The following is a 15,325-nucleotide window of genomic DNA, read 5'->3' as shown; positions in this document are numbered from 1 at the left end:
GGGTCAAAGAGGCTAGAACCTTGAGTGTCTGAGGACTGGACCAGACTTCTCTGAATGACTGGACTTCTCCAAAGCTTCTAAATGCTTCTAATTTCAGACATTTTCTTGCGAAGAAAAACAAGCCTGTGTGTATTGACGGTAACAGCGGGCTGTGTGGAGTGTGCGTCATGGTCACTCATACATAGCAGTGGTCTTTGAGAGATGCATACTAAGTGTTATGTAAGGAGCTTAGAGGCTTTGTTCACTTTGTCCTCTTAAAATGTGGTCCTCTCAGTACTAACCTCCTTTGATACAGTGTCAATGACAGCCCACACATTGTTGTAGGACAGAACTCCTACAACGCCTATTATGTGACTTGTTCTGACGAGGACATAGCATCTCTTCCCCTTCACAACAAAAATAACAAGACGTGCCAGACATTGGAATGATAAATATTTTTTATTAATATTTCCAAACAAACTGAGCTACTCTGTTTTCCAAAACAAAAAAATATAACCCAAAGCTTGAGTGGTTTTGCCGCATCAGGTAAAGGAGACTTTGCTGGTTGCACACTGACTATCTATATGTTTAGTATAGTGCACAGCGCAAGAGTGAGAAAAACAGTAGGCTATATTGCACAGATCCAATAGACCCCACTATACTTCAACAGGAAGGAACGTTGGCTTTAGTATGCAGCTTTAGAAGACCGTAGTAATAAGGCATGACTGGTGGTGGGTTTATAACTGGAGTGCAGTAGTAGAAATAGTGGGCGACTACAGTCCTGCATGGTGTTGTCATAGTTTCTAAGCATTGCTGTTCTCTGGCTCCCGCAGTAAACTCAGCAACTTCTCCATCTTGGCGATCTCCACCTCAGGCCCCTTGGGCAGCTCCTGACCCTTCTTCTCCTGGTGAGAGACACAGTAGCACACATGTCAAATACTGCAGGGGAAACAACTTGACCTTAATGAAGAAAAACATACACTGAAAACAAGCTGGGAAGGAAGGGATGGTAAACAAAGGCAAGATAAAAGACCTGGAGAAATGAAATCCAATAAAAGCCTTTCTTTCCAGAGACTAAGAAATTAGAAAAAGGCAGACTTGCAGAGCGTGCAACTTCCAATATGGAATGTGTTATTGGCAGTTAAAACTTATCCATTGACTTCAAACGTGGCCAACAAGAGGTAAAGGAAGTGGTCCAACATGGTGTCCGGTGGTAATGTGGCCACCTGGCACTTCTCCCATGCTGTTCTGGAGGTTCATCATTTCTCCCTGGGAGGACATCAAGTACCTCCTCCTTATCTGAGATCATCACTATGGTTACCAACCTGGCTGATGGAACACTGTGTATCCTGGGGTGAGACTTTAATTGAATTAGCATCCTTTGGATTATTTACTCGAGAGCGCTGGTTATTTTCAGTGGTCCTTGCCCAACCTTGTTAACTGGTAAGGACTAAGGAAGGGTATGATTCAATCCAACATGCATTGCGGTACATGTCATGCACAGAGTGCTTTAACACTCTTGAAAAACACTAATGCTATTTCTAGAAGTTGCAAGGTAGAAGTGCGAGGACAGGTGGGCAGACCCGACATAGTATCTTAATTAAAATACTCCCCTATCTGTTTAAATATGCCCCCTCTCTCTGTTTAAGGCATTTCATCATATCTGATAGATACGGGAGAGAGAGAGAAAGCTGAATGGGCAGAGATGATAAGTAGTGGAGTGAGATCCATCCCATTCCTGTTCCTGCTTCCTGCTCCACCCCTCATACAACATCACTACAGTATACTATATTATAGGGATACTCAAAGCTCACAGGGCTGTGCTGTAGAGTGTTATAGCACAGGGACCTTCACACACACACACAGCAGTTAAACATGGTGGTCTAATATTGAATTTATGGAAATTCAGTGACAGAGCGCTGCAATATTCACAGACTACAAAAATATATTTTGCAAAAATGCTACAGATGACTTGATGCTGTAGTGGATGACCTGATTTAGGCAGTGGTACAGTGAGTAGATAGCTGACTGGCCTTGAAAAAATACATCTCATTCATAACCTTTTTTAGAAAGCTTTTACCGAGGGGGAGCTTATCTTGTCGGCATGCATGGGACAGAGATCTTCAAATCATGGCACTCCTACCTATTTCAATAGGATTTCTCAATGTTTAGAGGTTATGCGTATAGATGAGACCCCAGTACTGCATTGCAGACTAATAATACGCATAGGCTCCTAAATCAGGGGCTTGTTCAGGAGGGTGCAACGTTACAGGGCATGCAGATAGATATACTGTAGAACAGTGGTTCTCAATTGGTTTTGCCTCGGGACCCAAATTTAACCAGGTTGTCTCAGTCGCAATCCAATATTCACATTGCGAATAATGTTTTGCCAAAATGCAAGCTGGAAAACTATTTTTGATGCTATATTGATAGTAAATGTACCAATAATATGACAACAGTCAAACATTTTTCATTGTCAATAATTCAATTTTGCCAATATTTTTTATGAATAATGTTAAGGTCACTGGTTTGTGATCACAAAATCAACCAAATTCGCTAAATACCTCTGCTAATAATACTGTGATTGAAGAAAAATTGTTAAGATGTTAAATGAAATATAAAAAAATATAGGATCATTATCATGTCTACACTTGTTCTTCCTGGATTTTAGTCACAGTGGTGTAAAGTACTAAAGTAAAAATACATTAATGTACTACAATAAATAATTTTTTGGGGTATATGTAAAAAAAAAAAAAAGTACTTTACTATTTATATTTTTGACAACTTTCACCTTTACTTCACTACGTTCCTAAAGAAAATAATGTACTTATTACTCCATACATTTTCCCTGACCCACAAATTACTCATTACATTTTCAATGCTTAGCAGGACAGTAAAATGGTCCAATTCACGCACTTATCATCCCTACTGCCTCAGATTTTGCGGATTCACTAAACACATGCTTTGTTTGTAAATTATGTCTGAGTGTTGGAGTGTGCCCCTGGCTATCTGTAAATAAATAAAAACAAGAAAATTGTTCCATCTGGTTTGCTTAATATAAGCTATTTGCAATGATTAATACTTTTAATTTTGATACTTAAGTATATTTTTGCAATTACATTTACTTTTGATACTTAAGTATATTTAAAACCAAATACATTTGGACTATTACCCAAGTAGTATTTTACTGGGTGACATTCACTTTTACTTGAAATCAGGATAAGGTAAGACCCAGATGCAGACTGTGTCAAAGTAACAACGTTTATTATAGCAACAGAGGCAAAGGTACATGACAGCAGGCAGGCCCAGGGTCAGGACAAGCAAGGGTCAAAAACCAGGAGGGCGAGAGAAAAAAAGAGTCTGGGAAAAGACAGGAGCTGACAGGACGAATGCTGGTAAGCTTGACAAACAAGACGAACTGGCAACAGACAAAACAGAGAACACAGGTATAAATACACAGGGGATCATGGGAAAGATGGGTGACACCTGGAGGGGGGTGGAGACAATCACAAAGACATGTGAAACAGATCAGGGCGTGAAAGTACTCCCCTCACCCTCCTCTAGGGGCGACACCTGACGTCCTACCTGGGCGCATACCAGGTTGACCGGGGTGCCGGCGGTTGAAGTCAGCGATGAGGGCTGGGTCCAGGATGTCTCTAGCAGGGACCCAGCACCTCTCCTCTGGGCAATAACCCTCCAAGTCAACCAGGTACTGGAAAACCCTGCCCCATGGTCGAACCCTCAGGAGGCATCTCACCGTGTACGCTGGATGGCCATCGAAGGCCCGGGGAGTAGGGGTGGGCCTGGAAATGGATGACAAGGGACTGTGAGACACGGGCTTGATATGGGACACATGAAAGGTGGGGCGTATACGAAGGGTACGGTGCAACAGAAGATGAACAGCAAAGGGGCTAATTGACCTTGGAGATGAGGAAAGGGCCGATAAACCGGGGGGAAAGTTTGCGAGACTTCACCCGGAGGGGCAGATCCAGAGGGGACAGATCCCAGAGCCATACCTTCAGCCCGAGACGATACCGGAGAGCCGGGGTCCGATGGCGATCCGCTTGTCGTCGATACCTGGAGGTGGTCTTGAGGAGGGCCCTCCTCCAGGCTCTCTTCCAGGTACGACAACAGTGGCAGACAAACATCTGGGCAGAAGGTATGCCGACCTCCTCTTCCTGCTCAGGGAAGAGAGGGGCTGATACCCGAGGGAACACTCAAAGGGAGATAGGCCCGTGGCAGAGCAGGGAAGGGTGTTGCGGGCATATTCGACGCACACTAGCTGCTGGCTCCAGGTGGTGGGTTTGGCAGAGACCAGGCAGCGCAGGGTGGTCTCGAGGTCCTGGTTGGCTTGCTCCGACTGGCCGTTGGACAAGGGGTGGAACCCGGAGGACAGGCTGGCCAACGACCCAATGAGGGTGCAGAAAAACTTCCAGAACTGGGATTAGAACTGAGAACCCCGGTCGGAGACTCTGTCCACGGGCAGTCCATGGATCCGGAAGACGTGCTGCACCATGAGCTGGGCCGTCTCTTTGACAAATGGTAGTTTGGGGAGAGGAATGAAGTGGGTGGCTTTAGAGAACTGATCCACCACGGTCAGGATGGCGGTGTTGCCATCAGTTGGAGGAAGACCCATGACAAAGTCCAGGGAGATGCAAGACCAGGGATGGTGGGGGACAGGCAGAGGATGGAGGAGACCAGTCGGAGCTTGCCGAAGAGTCTTGTTCTGTGCACAAACTGTGCAAGCCGCGACGAATGTGGACACGCCTGGGACCATGGTAGGCCACCAAAGGCGCTGTTGCACAAAGGCCAGGGTCCGACGGGCTCCCGGGTGGCAGGCCAGCCTAGAGGAGTGGGCCCACTCTAGGACCGCGGAGAGGATAGTGTCGGGAATGAACATCCGGTCATCATGGGCCCCCCCGGGGTTTGGCTGGGAACGCAGTGCCTCACGAACCTGCTTCCCTATTCCCCAGCTGAGTGCCGTCACCAGGCATGAGGTAGGAAGGATGGTCTCGGGTTCCAGGGTAGTAGTCATGGGGCTATAGCGGCGGGACAGTGCATCCGGCTTGACATTCTTGGATCCTGGCCGGTACAAGAGGGAGAAGTTGAACCGTGTGAAAAGCCGGGCCCATCTGGCTTGCCTGGAGTTGAGGCGCTTGGCGTTGCGGAGATACTCTAGGTTCTTGTGGTCAGTCCACGCGATGAACAGATGTTCCGCCCCCTCCAGCCAGTGTCTCCATTCCTCCAACACCATCTTCACCGTGAGAAGCTCCCGATTCCCTACATTGTAGTTCCTTTCCGTGGCTTTGAGGCAATGGGAGAAGACGCAAGGATGTAGCTTGAGGTCAAGGGCAGAACGCTGGGACAGGACAGCCCCCTCACCTCCACCACGAACTGACAGGTTGGGTCCGGATGAACCAGGATGTTCTGGGGCACCTTCCGAGCCCCCAGGAAGAAGTCCCGGGGCAGGTTGCGCTTACTTCAGTCAATGGGCGTGGCAGAATGGGCTCCAGGCTATGATGGCACCAGTAGACCAGTTAATGAGGGGATTGTGTTGTTGGAGCCAGGAGAATCCCAATACCACGGGAATCAGAGGGGACTTGATGAGCAGGAACCGAATATCCTCGCTGTGGTTCCCTGACACCCATAGGCGGATGGGAGTGGTGTTATGGGTGACTTGGCTTATAGAGCACCCGTCCAGTGCTCCAACGTCCATGGGAATGGACTGACCTAAGAAAGTTTACTAGGATAAAATGTCAGTAATTGTGAAAAACTGAGTTAAAATGTATTTGGATAAGGTGTATGTAAACTTCCAACTTCAACTGTAGTTGAGATTCTTCAAAGTAGCCACCCTTTGCCTTGATGACAGCTTTGCACACTCATTCTCTCAACCAGCTTCACGAGGAATGCTTTTCTAACAGTCTTGAAAGAGATCCCACATATGCTGAGCACTTGTTGGCTACTTTTCCTTCACTCTGTGGTCCAACTGATTCCAAACCATCTAAATTGGGTTGAGGTCGGGGGATTATGGAGGCCAGGTCATCTGATGCAGCTCTCAATCACTCTCCTTGGTCAAATAGCCCTTACACAGCCTAGAGGTGTGTTTTGGGTCATTGTCCTGTTGAAAAACAAATGATAGTCCCACTAAGTGCAAACCAGATGGGATGGCGTATTGCTACAGAATGCTGTGGTTACCATACTGGTTAAGATTGCCTTGAATTGTAAATAAATCTCTGACAGTGTCACCAGCAAAGCACCCCCGAACCATCACAACTCCTCCTGTATGCTTCACGTTGGGAACCACACATGCGGAGGTCATCCGTTCACCTACTCTGCGTCTCACAAAGACACGGCAGTTGGAACCAAAAATCTCAAATTTGGACTCATCAGACCAAATGTCAGATTTCCAGTGGTCTTAATGTCCATTGCTCATGTTTCTTGGCGCAAGCAAGTCTCTTCTTATTGGTGTCCTTTAGTAGTGGTTTCTTTGCAGCAATTCGACCATGAAGGCCTGATTCACGCAGTCTCATCTGAACAGTTGATGTTGAGATGTCTGCTACCGGAACTCTGTGAAGCATTTATTTGGGCTGCAATTTCTGAGGTGCAGATAACTCTAATGAACTTATCCTCTGCAGCAGAGATACCTCTGGGTCTTCCTTTCCTGTGGCGGTCCTCATGGGACCCAATTTCATCATAGCACTTGATGGTTTTTGCAACTGCACTTGAACAAACTTGAAAAAACTTTCAAACGCATTAGAAGGAAAGAAATCACACAAATTAACTTTTAACAAGGCAGACCTGTTAATTGAAATGCATTCCAGGTGACTACCTCATGAAGCTGGTTGAGAGAATGCCAAGAGTGTGCAAAGCTGTCAATAAGGCAAAGGTGGCTACTTTGAAGAATCTCAAATATAAAATGTATTTTGATTTGTTTAACACTTTTTTTGGTTACTACATGATTCCATATGTGTTATTTCATAGTTTTCATGTCTTCACTATTATCCTACAAAGTAGAAAATAGTACAAATAAATAAAACCCTGGAATACGTAGGTGTGTCCAAACTTTTCACTGGTACTGTGTATATATATATATATATATATATATATATGTATATGTATATATACACAGTGGGGCAAAAAAGTATTTAGTCAGCCACCAATTGTGCAAGTTCTCCTACTTAAAGATGAGAGAGGCCTGTAATTTTCATCATAGGTACACTTAAACTATGACAGACAAAATAAGAAAAAAAATCCAGAAAATCACATTGTAGGATTTTAAATGAATTTATTTGCAAATTATGGTGGAAAATAAGTATTTGGTCAATAACAAAAGTTTCTCAATACTTTGTTTATATACCCTTTGTTGGCAATGACAGAGGTCAAACGTTTTCTGTAAGTCTTCACAAGGTTTTCACACACTGTTGCTGGTATTTTGGCCCATTCCTCCATGCAGATCTCCTCTAGAGCAGTGATGTTTTGGGGCTGTTGCTGGGCAACACGGACTTTCAACTCCCTCCAAAGATTTTCTATGGGGTTGAGATCTGGAGACTGGCTATGCCACTCCAGGACCTTGAAATGCTTCTTACGAAGCCACTCCTTCGTTGCCCGGGCGGTGTGTTTGGGATCATTGTCATGCTGAAAGACCCAGCCATGTTTCATCTTCAATGCCCTTGCTGATGGAAGGAGGTTTTCACTCAAAATCTCACGATACATGGCCCTATTCATTCTTTCCTTTACACGGATCAGTCGTCCTGGTCCTTTTGCAGAAAAACAGCCCCAAAGCATGATGTTTCCACCCCCATGCTTCACAGTAGGTATGGTGTTCTTTGGATGCAACTCAGCATTCTTTGTCCTCCAAATACAACGAGTTTTTACCAAAAGGTTATATTTTGGTTTCATCTGGCCATATGACATTCTCCCAATCTTCTTCTGGATCATCCAAATGCTCTCTAACAAACTTCAGACGGGCCTGGACATGTACTGGCTTAAGCAGGGGGACACGTCTGGCACTGCAGGATTTGAGTCCCTGGCGGCATAGTGTGTTACTGATGGTAGGCTTTCTTACTTTGGTCCCAGCTCTCTGCAGGTCATTCACTAGGTCCCCCCGTGTAGTTCTGGGATTTTTGCTCACCGTTCTTGTGATCATTTTGACCCCACGGGGTGAGATCTTGCGTGGAGCCCCAGATCGAGGGAGATTATCAGTGGTCTTATATGTCTTCCATTTCCTAATAATTGCTCCCACAGTTGATTTCTTCAAACCAAGCTGCTTACCTATTGCAGATTCAGTCTTCCCAGCCTGTTGCAGGTCTACAATTTTGTTTCTGTTGTCCTTTGACAGCTCTTTGGTCTTGGCCATAGTGGAGTTTGGAGTGTGAATGTTTGAGGTTGTGGACAGGTGTCTTTTATACTGATAACAAGTTCAAACAGGTGCCATTAATACAGGTAACGAGTGGAGGACAGAGGAGCCTCATAAAGAAGAAGTTACAGGTCAGTGAGAGCCAGAAATCTTGCTTGTTTGTAGGTGACCAAATACTTATTTTCCACCATCATTTGCAAATAAATTCATAAAAAATCCTACAATGTGATTTTCTGGATTTTATTTCCTAATTTTGTCTGTCATAGTTTAAGTGTACCTATGATGAAAATTACAGGCCTCTCTCATCTTTTTAAGTGGGAGAACTTGCACAATTGGTGGCTGACTAAATACTTTTTTGCCCCACTGTATATATAATACACAGCCTAGCCTATCCTCAATGACCGAGATCCATGTAACTTTTACTCCAGCGATTCTCAACTGTTGAACACAAATTTGGGTCGAGGGAGCTTTTGAATGTATCTGAGTAAAAAAATGATATATATATATTTTTTTACTCAGACACATTCGAACCCTCCCTCGACCCATATTTGTGTTCACCAGTTGAGAATCGCTGGAGTAAAAGTTACATGGATCTCGGTCATTGAGGATAGGCTAGGCTGTGTATTATGTCAGCTCTAGGCTATACATTGGATGTCTATCTGCAACGTTGTGAAGGTGGTAACTGTGAATACACATTACAGGCTCATTGGTGTGCCAGTGGACAAAGGAAGAGATGTCTCTGCTGTGTCCTGGGGCAACAGATTGAGTTTTGGGCAGGCTTTGTCTTTTCACTGTCAGTGGCTTTGGACAGCCACGGGAGACGGAGGGGAGAGGCTGGTTGTCACAATGCTCCTAAATAAACATCTGGAGGGTGCTGTGCTGGGGATGAAGTTGGACAGATAAATGTTTGCCCTCAACTATATAACTTGGCTTAGAACTCGGGTCTCATCAACACCAACGATTCCCATGAATGATTAATTTAGTCACTGAGAAACATCAGAGTCCAACTGTTAAATGCTCTGACGTGTACCGGAACTACAGCCGTGGCTAACCCCCAAAATGAGTGTAATTAATATGCCGTGACTTGACGCCTGATGTCCGTGTTGTCCTTTATGTCAGAGACTCCTTCTCTTGGCCTGTGGTTACTGAGCGCACAGTGATTATAAACACCACACCTCATTAGCCACCACTATCAGAGGGTACAACGGGAGTGTGACTAATGAGATGGGAACAGCTGAAGGCTCCCGTGTCAAATTGGTTTTACTCCGTGAATTGCCCGGACCCTAACCCCCATGTTCTCCAGTGGAGCCATCAAGAGGGAACAAGAACTGAAACTGAGAATATATATATTCTCACCACAGTACAACGATCATTTAGAAACGGATTATCTAATTAAACAGATGAACAAACAAACAACTACTTCACGATATGCAACCAAATCTAATTGGACAGAGTGGGGGAGAGAGAGTGGTAGTCCCATGTTGAACCACACATACTATACACGTGATTCAATCAACTGTTTACATTGTACAAAGGCCTATGTGTAAGCACTTAGTGTAAAGAGAGGAGGGGGAAGAAAGAGGTGTGTGTGTGTCTCGAGGCCTAGAGGAGAGAGTAGCAGAGACAACATAACAGTGTTATTTATTGCATTATGCGTTGGGTGTAGGCATTGCTGATGATGAATCATTTGATCTGTTCCCAGCTGTGTAGAACAACAACAGACCTGTATGAATAATGCAAAGGCCAGATACATATCTAGAGTGGGATACAGCCACAGGTGAATAGTAAAGTTTCCCCACTCAAATGAAAAACACAGAATGTACAAGTAGTACACCGATGACGCTAGCAGAGTGTAGTCATTTTAAGCCACGAAGGAAGTGAATCATCTTTGACACGATAACCGCACGCCCCCTGAAATGTGATTTGTCATTTAGTATACTCTGCTCGCCTATCGGAGCATTGTTGATGCCAATTAGAAGCATTTGGCTTTGGAAGTCATTTTGCTGTCTCATTGTAGCACTGAGATGCAAACAAGTGTGTTCCTTGAAGAAAGGCCATGCGTCAGCATGACATGAAATTTTAAGTGACTGGAAAATACGTGGCCTTACGCAACTATCAAAGAATTAATACGGAGAGTATGAAAATGAACATGAGCACCTTAAAAGGCCGAACGCTCTGCCCTCAAATGGATATCTGCCACAAACAATCCCATACTGTAATAAAATATCCCTCAATCCATTTTCACTTGAGCCTCCAGAGGTGAAAATAAACAAATGCACAAAGGCCTTCAATCAATGGTGTTTTATGGCAGCTAGACACACCAATGATTATAAATGAGGTTTTTCCTTTATGAGAAATGCATGTGACAAGGGCCGGCTACGCAGCGGCTGGCAATGAACAATTTAGTCCCCGATCGATGGCCGGCCCATTGAGATCAAGTCATCAGGAAGTGAAGAAACTGCATCTTCTTGTTTCCAAGGAGGGAAAAAACTCTCATCTCACTTTGTTGAAATCAGTAAACACTGAACTACTGCTCATCATTAGAGCACTGCTTATCTAATCGTTTTTTAATCATCAGTAGCACTGTGAGCTAGCTTTCCTTTCTGAAAATGGGTCTAAAGATCTAAAGTATCCAAAATGGCACCCTATTCCCATATATCCTGCACTACTTTTGGTCCAAAATACTAATATAGGCAATAGGGTGCCATGGCTTCCTGTTGAGTCAACACATCCATGGTAAACTAGCGCTTGATTGTTAAACTAACTGTCCAGTGGAAATCTCACTTTTAAAAGTTAATTTTCTGTTAACTAACACACAAATAATGTTATTGACTCACCCTATACCTGTATTTGTGGCCAAAGCATAAATTAGAGAAACAAAACACTTCAAAAACCTCAAACTTGTATCTCAATATCTCAAACAAACTGTTTTAAAAAAGTCTGCTATTTCCTCATGGAGAATGAGCTGGCCAATTAACGGCTTACTTAAATTAATGTTTTTAAATGACTGGTACACACCTACACCATTCTGTCGTTGGGGTATGCTCACACCATTCCAACAAAGAAAGGCTGCTTTTTTAACATACCAAATTACCATGCTAAGAGTTGCTGACACAGCTCCAGCGCTGCTGGGCTCTTTAGGCTCTTACCTTGGGTTTTTTGCGCAGGTTAGGCGAGAGCTTGAGGCTAGTAACATATCCTCGGTCGTCTCCCACGATGATGATGGGGTAGACGGGGTTAAACTCAATGTGAGTCAGCTTAGTCTTTTTCTTGGCCACCACCGGCTGCTGGCAGATGGCCTCATATTTGTTGATGCTAAGGTCAAAGGTATGAACCTGAGGAAAAAAAGCAAAAGATATATAGAAAGTTCAGGAGATTATCTCATGCAAATGCAAGGGGAGTCATTTGGTCAAACCTGAAAAGCAATACAATGTGGGATGGTGGAGAACAGAAATGTTTGAACCGGCTGCCTTTTGGAATGAGTGTGAAAGCTGACTCATACTGTTTTTTATAGAACAATATATGAGATATTCTCTAAAGAAATCTAGTTGCGCTTGTTGTTCCATCCTCATCTATTCCAGCTGGGAACCTCTGAGTGACAAACCAAATCAGCAAGGCAAGCGAGAGAGATTCTCAGTGGGGATGCAACTCGGACCATCTGGTGTTCGTACCAGTGTTTGCGCAACACTGAGAGAGTGTGTGTGTGTGCGCGATGTCTTGTTATTCAAATGACTCTGACAGGAAAAGCTTGCCTCTCCTGACATTTAGCATCACTGAAAATTGGTCCATTCATCAGTAAATACATGTCAACCAACACACACACACACACAGTGTAGAGGGAGTATTTTGGTCATTAGCGGGAGTGACGAAGCAAGCAGCCCACATAGCCAGCGGTGACATTCTAAAGAAGGGCTGCCGTTGACCTCTAGGCTTGCTATCACTTATAATAGGGATTTTTCATCTCAATGAGACAACTATGAATGACTGTAAATATAATCCAAATGATACAAATTGTAGCAGTCATTAGACAAGTGGTACTGTATAGGACAAAAAACGAATGGTTGTATCGTGACAGTTTCAACCTTAACCGAGAATATTTCATATTCTGGTCTGTCTGCTTAGAAACTGATGTTGCTGTGAAACTGCTTGAAAAACAAAATCTAGGCTATGCCATAGAAAGTTTTCTAGCATCTAGGAACTGGATTAGATACAAAACAGGTCAATAACTTGTAATATTATATAATTGGGAAGTCTCTATTCTTCTTTATAGTTGAATTGTGTTGTTATGGCTGTCAGTGTATTTCATTTGACATTGCTGAGAATTAGATAAAGGTATAGTGTTAATGGAATGTATCCCTTTGGTTACGTAAATGTGGCCTTTTCCATTTCTACAGTAACTATTTATCCATCAAATGTTGAGGTAACTGGATTTCAGTAATTATTTGCCATTATTGAGGCTACTGTTGTGTTTGTGTTGAGTATTTTCTGGATACATGTTTTGTGAATTAGCCCAGATTTTTTATGTAGGCTATTGCATCCTTTTGACTGTCTTTATCAGTGAACCATATCATTTCCTGTCTGTGGGGGACTGGGGAGGCCCAAAACCCCTGGAGTACAGGACTCAGTTTTCAGCCATATCAGACACCATTCACACCGCAGAGTTTTCTAATCTGTATGTTTGCAGACAAAGTGACAGAGCAGATGGTTCATAGCGCATCGTCACATTGTTCATCGGCACTAATTTCCTTAATTTCACATGACAGGCAAAATAGAAAGAGAGACAGAGACAGAAAGACAGAGAGACAGAAAGACACAGAGAGAGATAGAGAGAAAGAGAGAGAGAGAGAGAGAGACAGGAGAATGTGATGAACTCCCAGGCAGGCCAGAGAGATGACAACCTCCACAGCTACTCCCGCATCAATGGACCGGCCAAGCCACTGAAGACCAATCACGTCAGTAGACCAATGACAACAGCTGGCTGGCGCGCTAACAACAGACACCGAGATAAACAGAACAAAATACTTGGAGAGTGCTGTAGTACAAATGACTCTGGGACGGACTCCATCAAACCTGCATTGGCAATGCTTATTGATTTCTTTCTTTTTGATACAGACCATGTCTTCAGTAGGGGATACCCTTGTAATATAAGTTGTTTGTTACCTCTTAGCCATATAAGAGTCATTGTGTTAAACATATTTTTCGGAAGAAATTAAGATAGACAGACAGACATTTATGTCCATTCACCGTTTGCTGCTCCTCAAAAGTGATTTAAGCTTTTGTTAGTTAACAACGTTTCGACTACATTGGCCTTGATGGAGTTTCATAAAAACAACTTTTGAGTGAGAGGGCATGCCTTGGTCTCTTTGCCTCTAATTGGTTACATACCTTGCCATCAGTGGTGACTGCAGCGAAGACAGTGGAGGAGTAAGGAGACCATGCCACATCTCCCACAGAGGCGTTCAGGTCAAAGGTGAACATTGGGGTCCTACAGAGACATGGACACTGAAGTATAAGGACTCCGTAATGGATACAAATACTAATACTATAAAATCTAGATTACGTTATTTACCTTAAAGATAGCAGAAAACAATACATCATAGACACCTTCTCTAAACTTTTGTAAGAGGTCACATTACTTCATAAGTTCATCATAAGTACAAGTAAAAAGTTAGAGAGTAAAGAGTGAAAAAGACGAAGACAGACATTACTCTTCCCGAGAGAAAAAAAAAGAAAGAGAGAGAGAGGGCTTGAAAATAAAAATCAATAGCACCTCTTCAGGCTACATAGACTACATTGGGTCGAGCCGATGAGTAAACGCAACCTGCGCCCTCCTCTTATCCCACCAAAGATATCCTCTCCTCCCTGTCAGTGTATTATAATTGATGTTATTTGCTCCTGTGAGGTCTTCAGGGTCTAGAGAGATGAGGCAGAGCGGGGGATCCAGGATGATACGTTTGAAAGTGCGTGAACTGCAGTATCTTATATTCCATTCTTTCCAAAGAAAAGGAAGAAGACATGAACAGTGACTGTTATTGCTCCCAGTGGTGAGACTGTTTGGTGAACTGTAGGAACAATACAATGGTTTGAAATGTTTGTCCTCAGTCTTTTGAGGTGCAGGCAGGCAGATAAGTAGCACTAAAGACATATGGCAAATAGAACCTGGTCAATGCCATATCGGCAGATAGCCTAGTGGTTAGAGTGTTGGGCCACTAATCAAAAGGTTGCCGGATCAAATCCCCGAGCTGACAAAGTAAAAAAAATCTGTTGTTCTGCCACTGTCGTTCTGCCAGTTAACCCACTGTTCCCCGTTAGTCCATCATTCAAAATAAAAATGTGTTCTTAAATGACTTGCCTGGTTTAAAGAAATCAATCCAAAATATCTTTGGAGTGATTTTTCATTAAATGAGAACAAAACAGATTGGGTCACACTGATTCCAAAGTGGTATCAGGCAGTTAAAGAACACATTTACTCTAAATCGTTTCTGTTAAATAAGATACAAAGTAGGCTAGAAATCAACGTTTATTGGTCGCATACACAGATTTGCAGGTGCAGCCAAATGCTTGTTTTTTGTCAATCAAAAAGTGGTGCAGCCAGTCCATAGACTAGAGAGATAGTTATTCTATGTGGATAAACAGACAGATAGCACATGAATCTACTGAAAGAAACTAGGATGTCAAGAGAGTGCGGGGTAAGCTGAATGATATTATTTGTTTATCACAGGCTGCCAGGCTGAAGTCCTGATTTCTGTAACCTGCACAGAAATCTGTAACACTACTTCTGACATTTTGTGACTCAGGCTAGATCTGATCTGAGACGCATGACTCATCACTCACAGCCCATTCAGATAGATGGAGTTACAAGGGCTTGTATCAACAGGAAAAAGTAGTTCCGACCTAATCAATCCACATGATCTTATTCAAATGACCATTTAAGTGTGCAGAGGGACTACTGTTCAACTACTGCTGAACTAAATAAGTGGCTCCTTCACC

General features: G+C 43.5%; 1 protein-coding gene across 2 annotated transcripts in view; it reads right to left on the bottom strand.

The window, feature by feature from the left end:
• Positions 1–422: 422 nt before the first annotated feature.
• Positions 423–15,325, bottom strand: part of dnai1.2 (dynein, axonemal, intermediate chain 1, paralog 2) — a 34,662-nt gene continuing 19,759 nt past the window's right edge. Inside the window, exons 18-21 of one of the 2 annotated variants that reach the window (XR_002255820.2) lie at positions 13,721–13,820; positions 11,485–11,670; positions 3,565–3,782; positions 782–884 (exon numbers count right to left, since the gene is read on the bottom strand). Coding sequence is in view for 1 of the 2 variants with exons in the window: in XM_020487189.2 (XP_020342778.1) it covers positions 783–884; positions 11,485–11,670; positions 13,721–13,820 (388 nt within the window). In the remaining variant the exon portion in view is untranslated. Of the gene's footprint in view, positions 885–3,564; positions 3,783–11,484; positions 11,671–13,720; positions 13,821–15,325 lie in introns of both variants that reach the window. The other variant, XM_020487189.2, reaches the window with a different exon arrangement.

This window comes from Oncorhynchus kisutch, linkage group LG1 (genome assembly GCF_002021735.2).
Source record: "Oncorhynchus kisutch isolate 150728-3 linkage group LG1, Okis_V2, whole genome shotgun sequence".
Taxonomy (NCBI): Eukaryota; Metazoa; Chordata; class Actinopteri; order Salmoniformes; family Salmonidae; genus Oncorhynchus; species Oncorhynchus kisutch.
The sequence above is the reverse complement of the archived record's forward strand: the minus strand, read 5'-3'. Positions and strand labels throughout refer to the sequence as shown.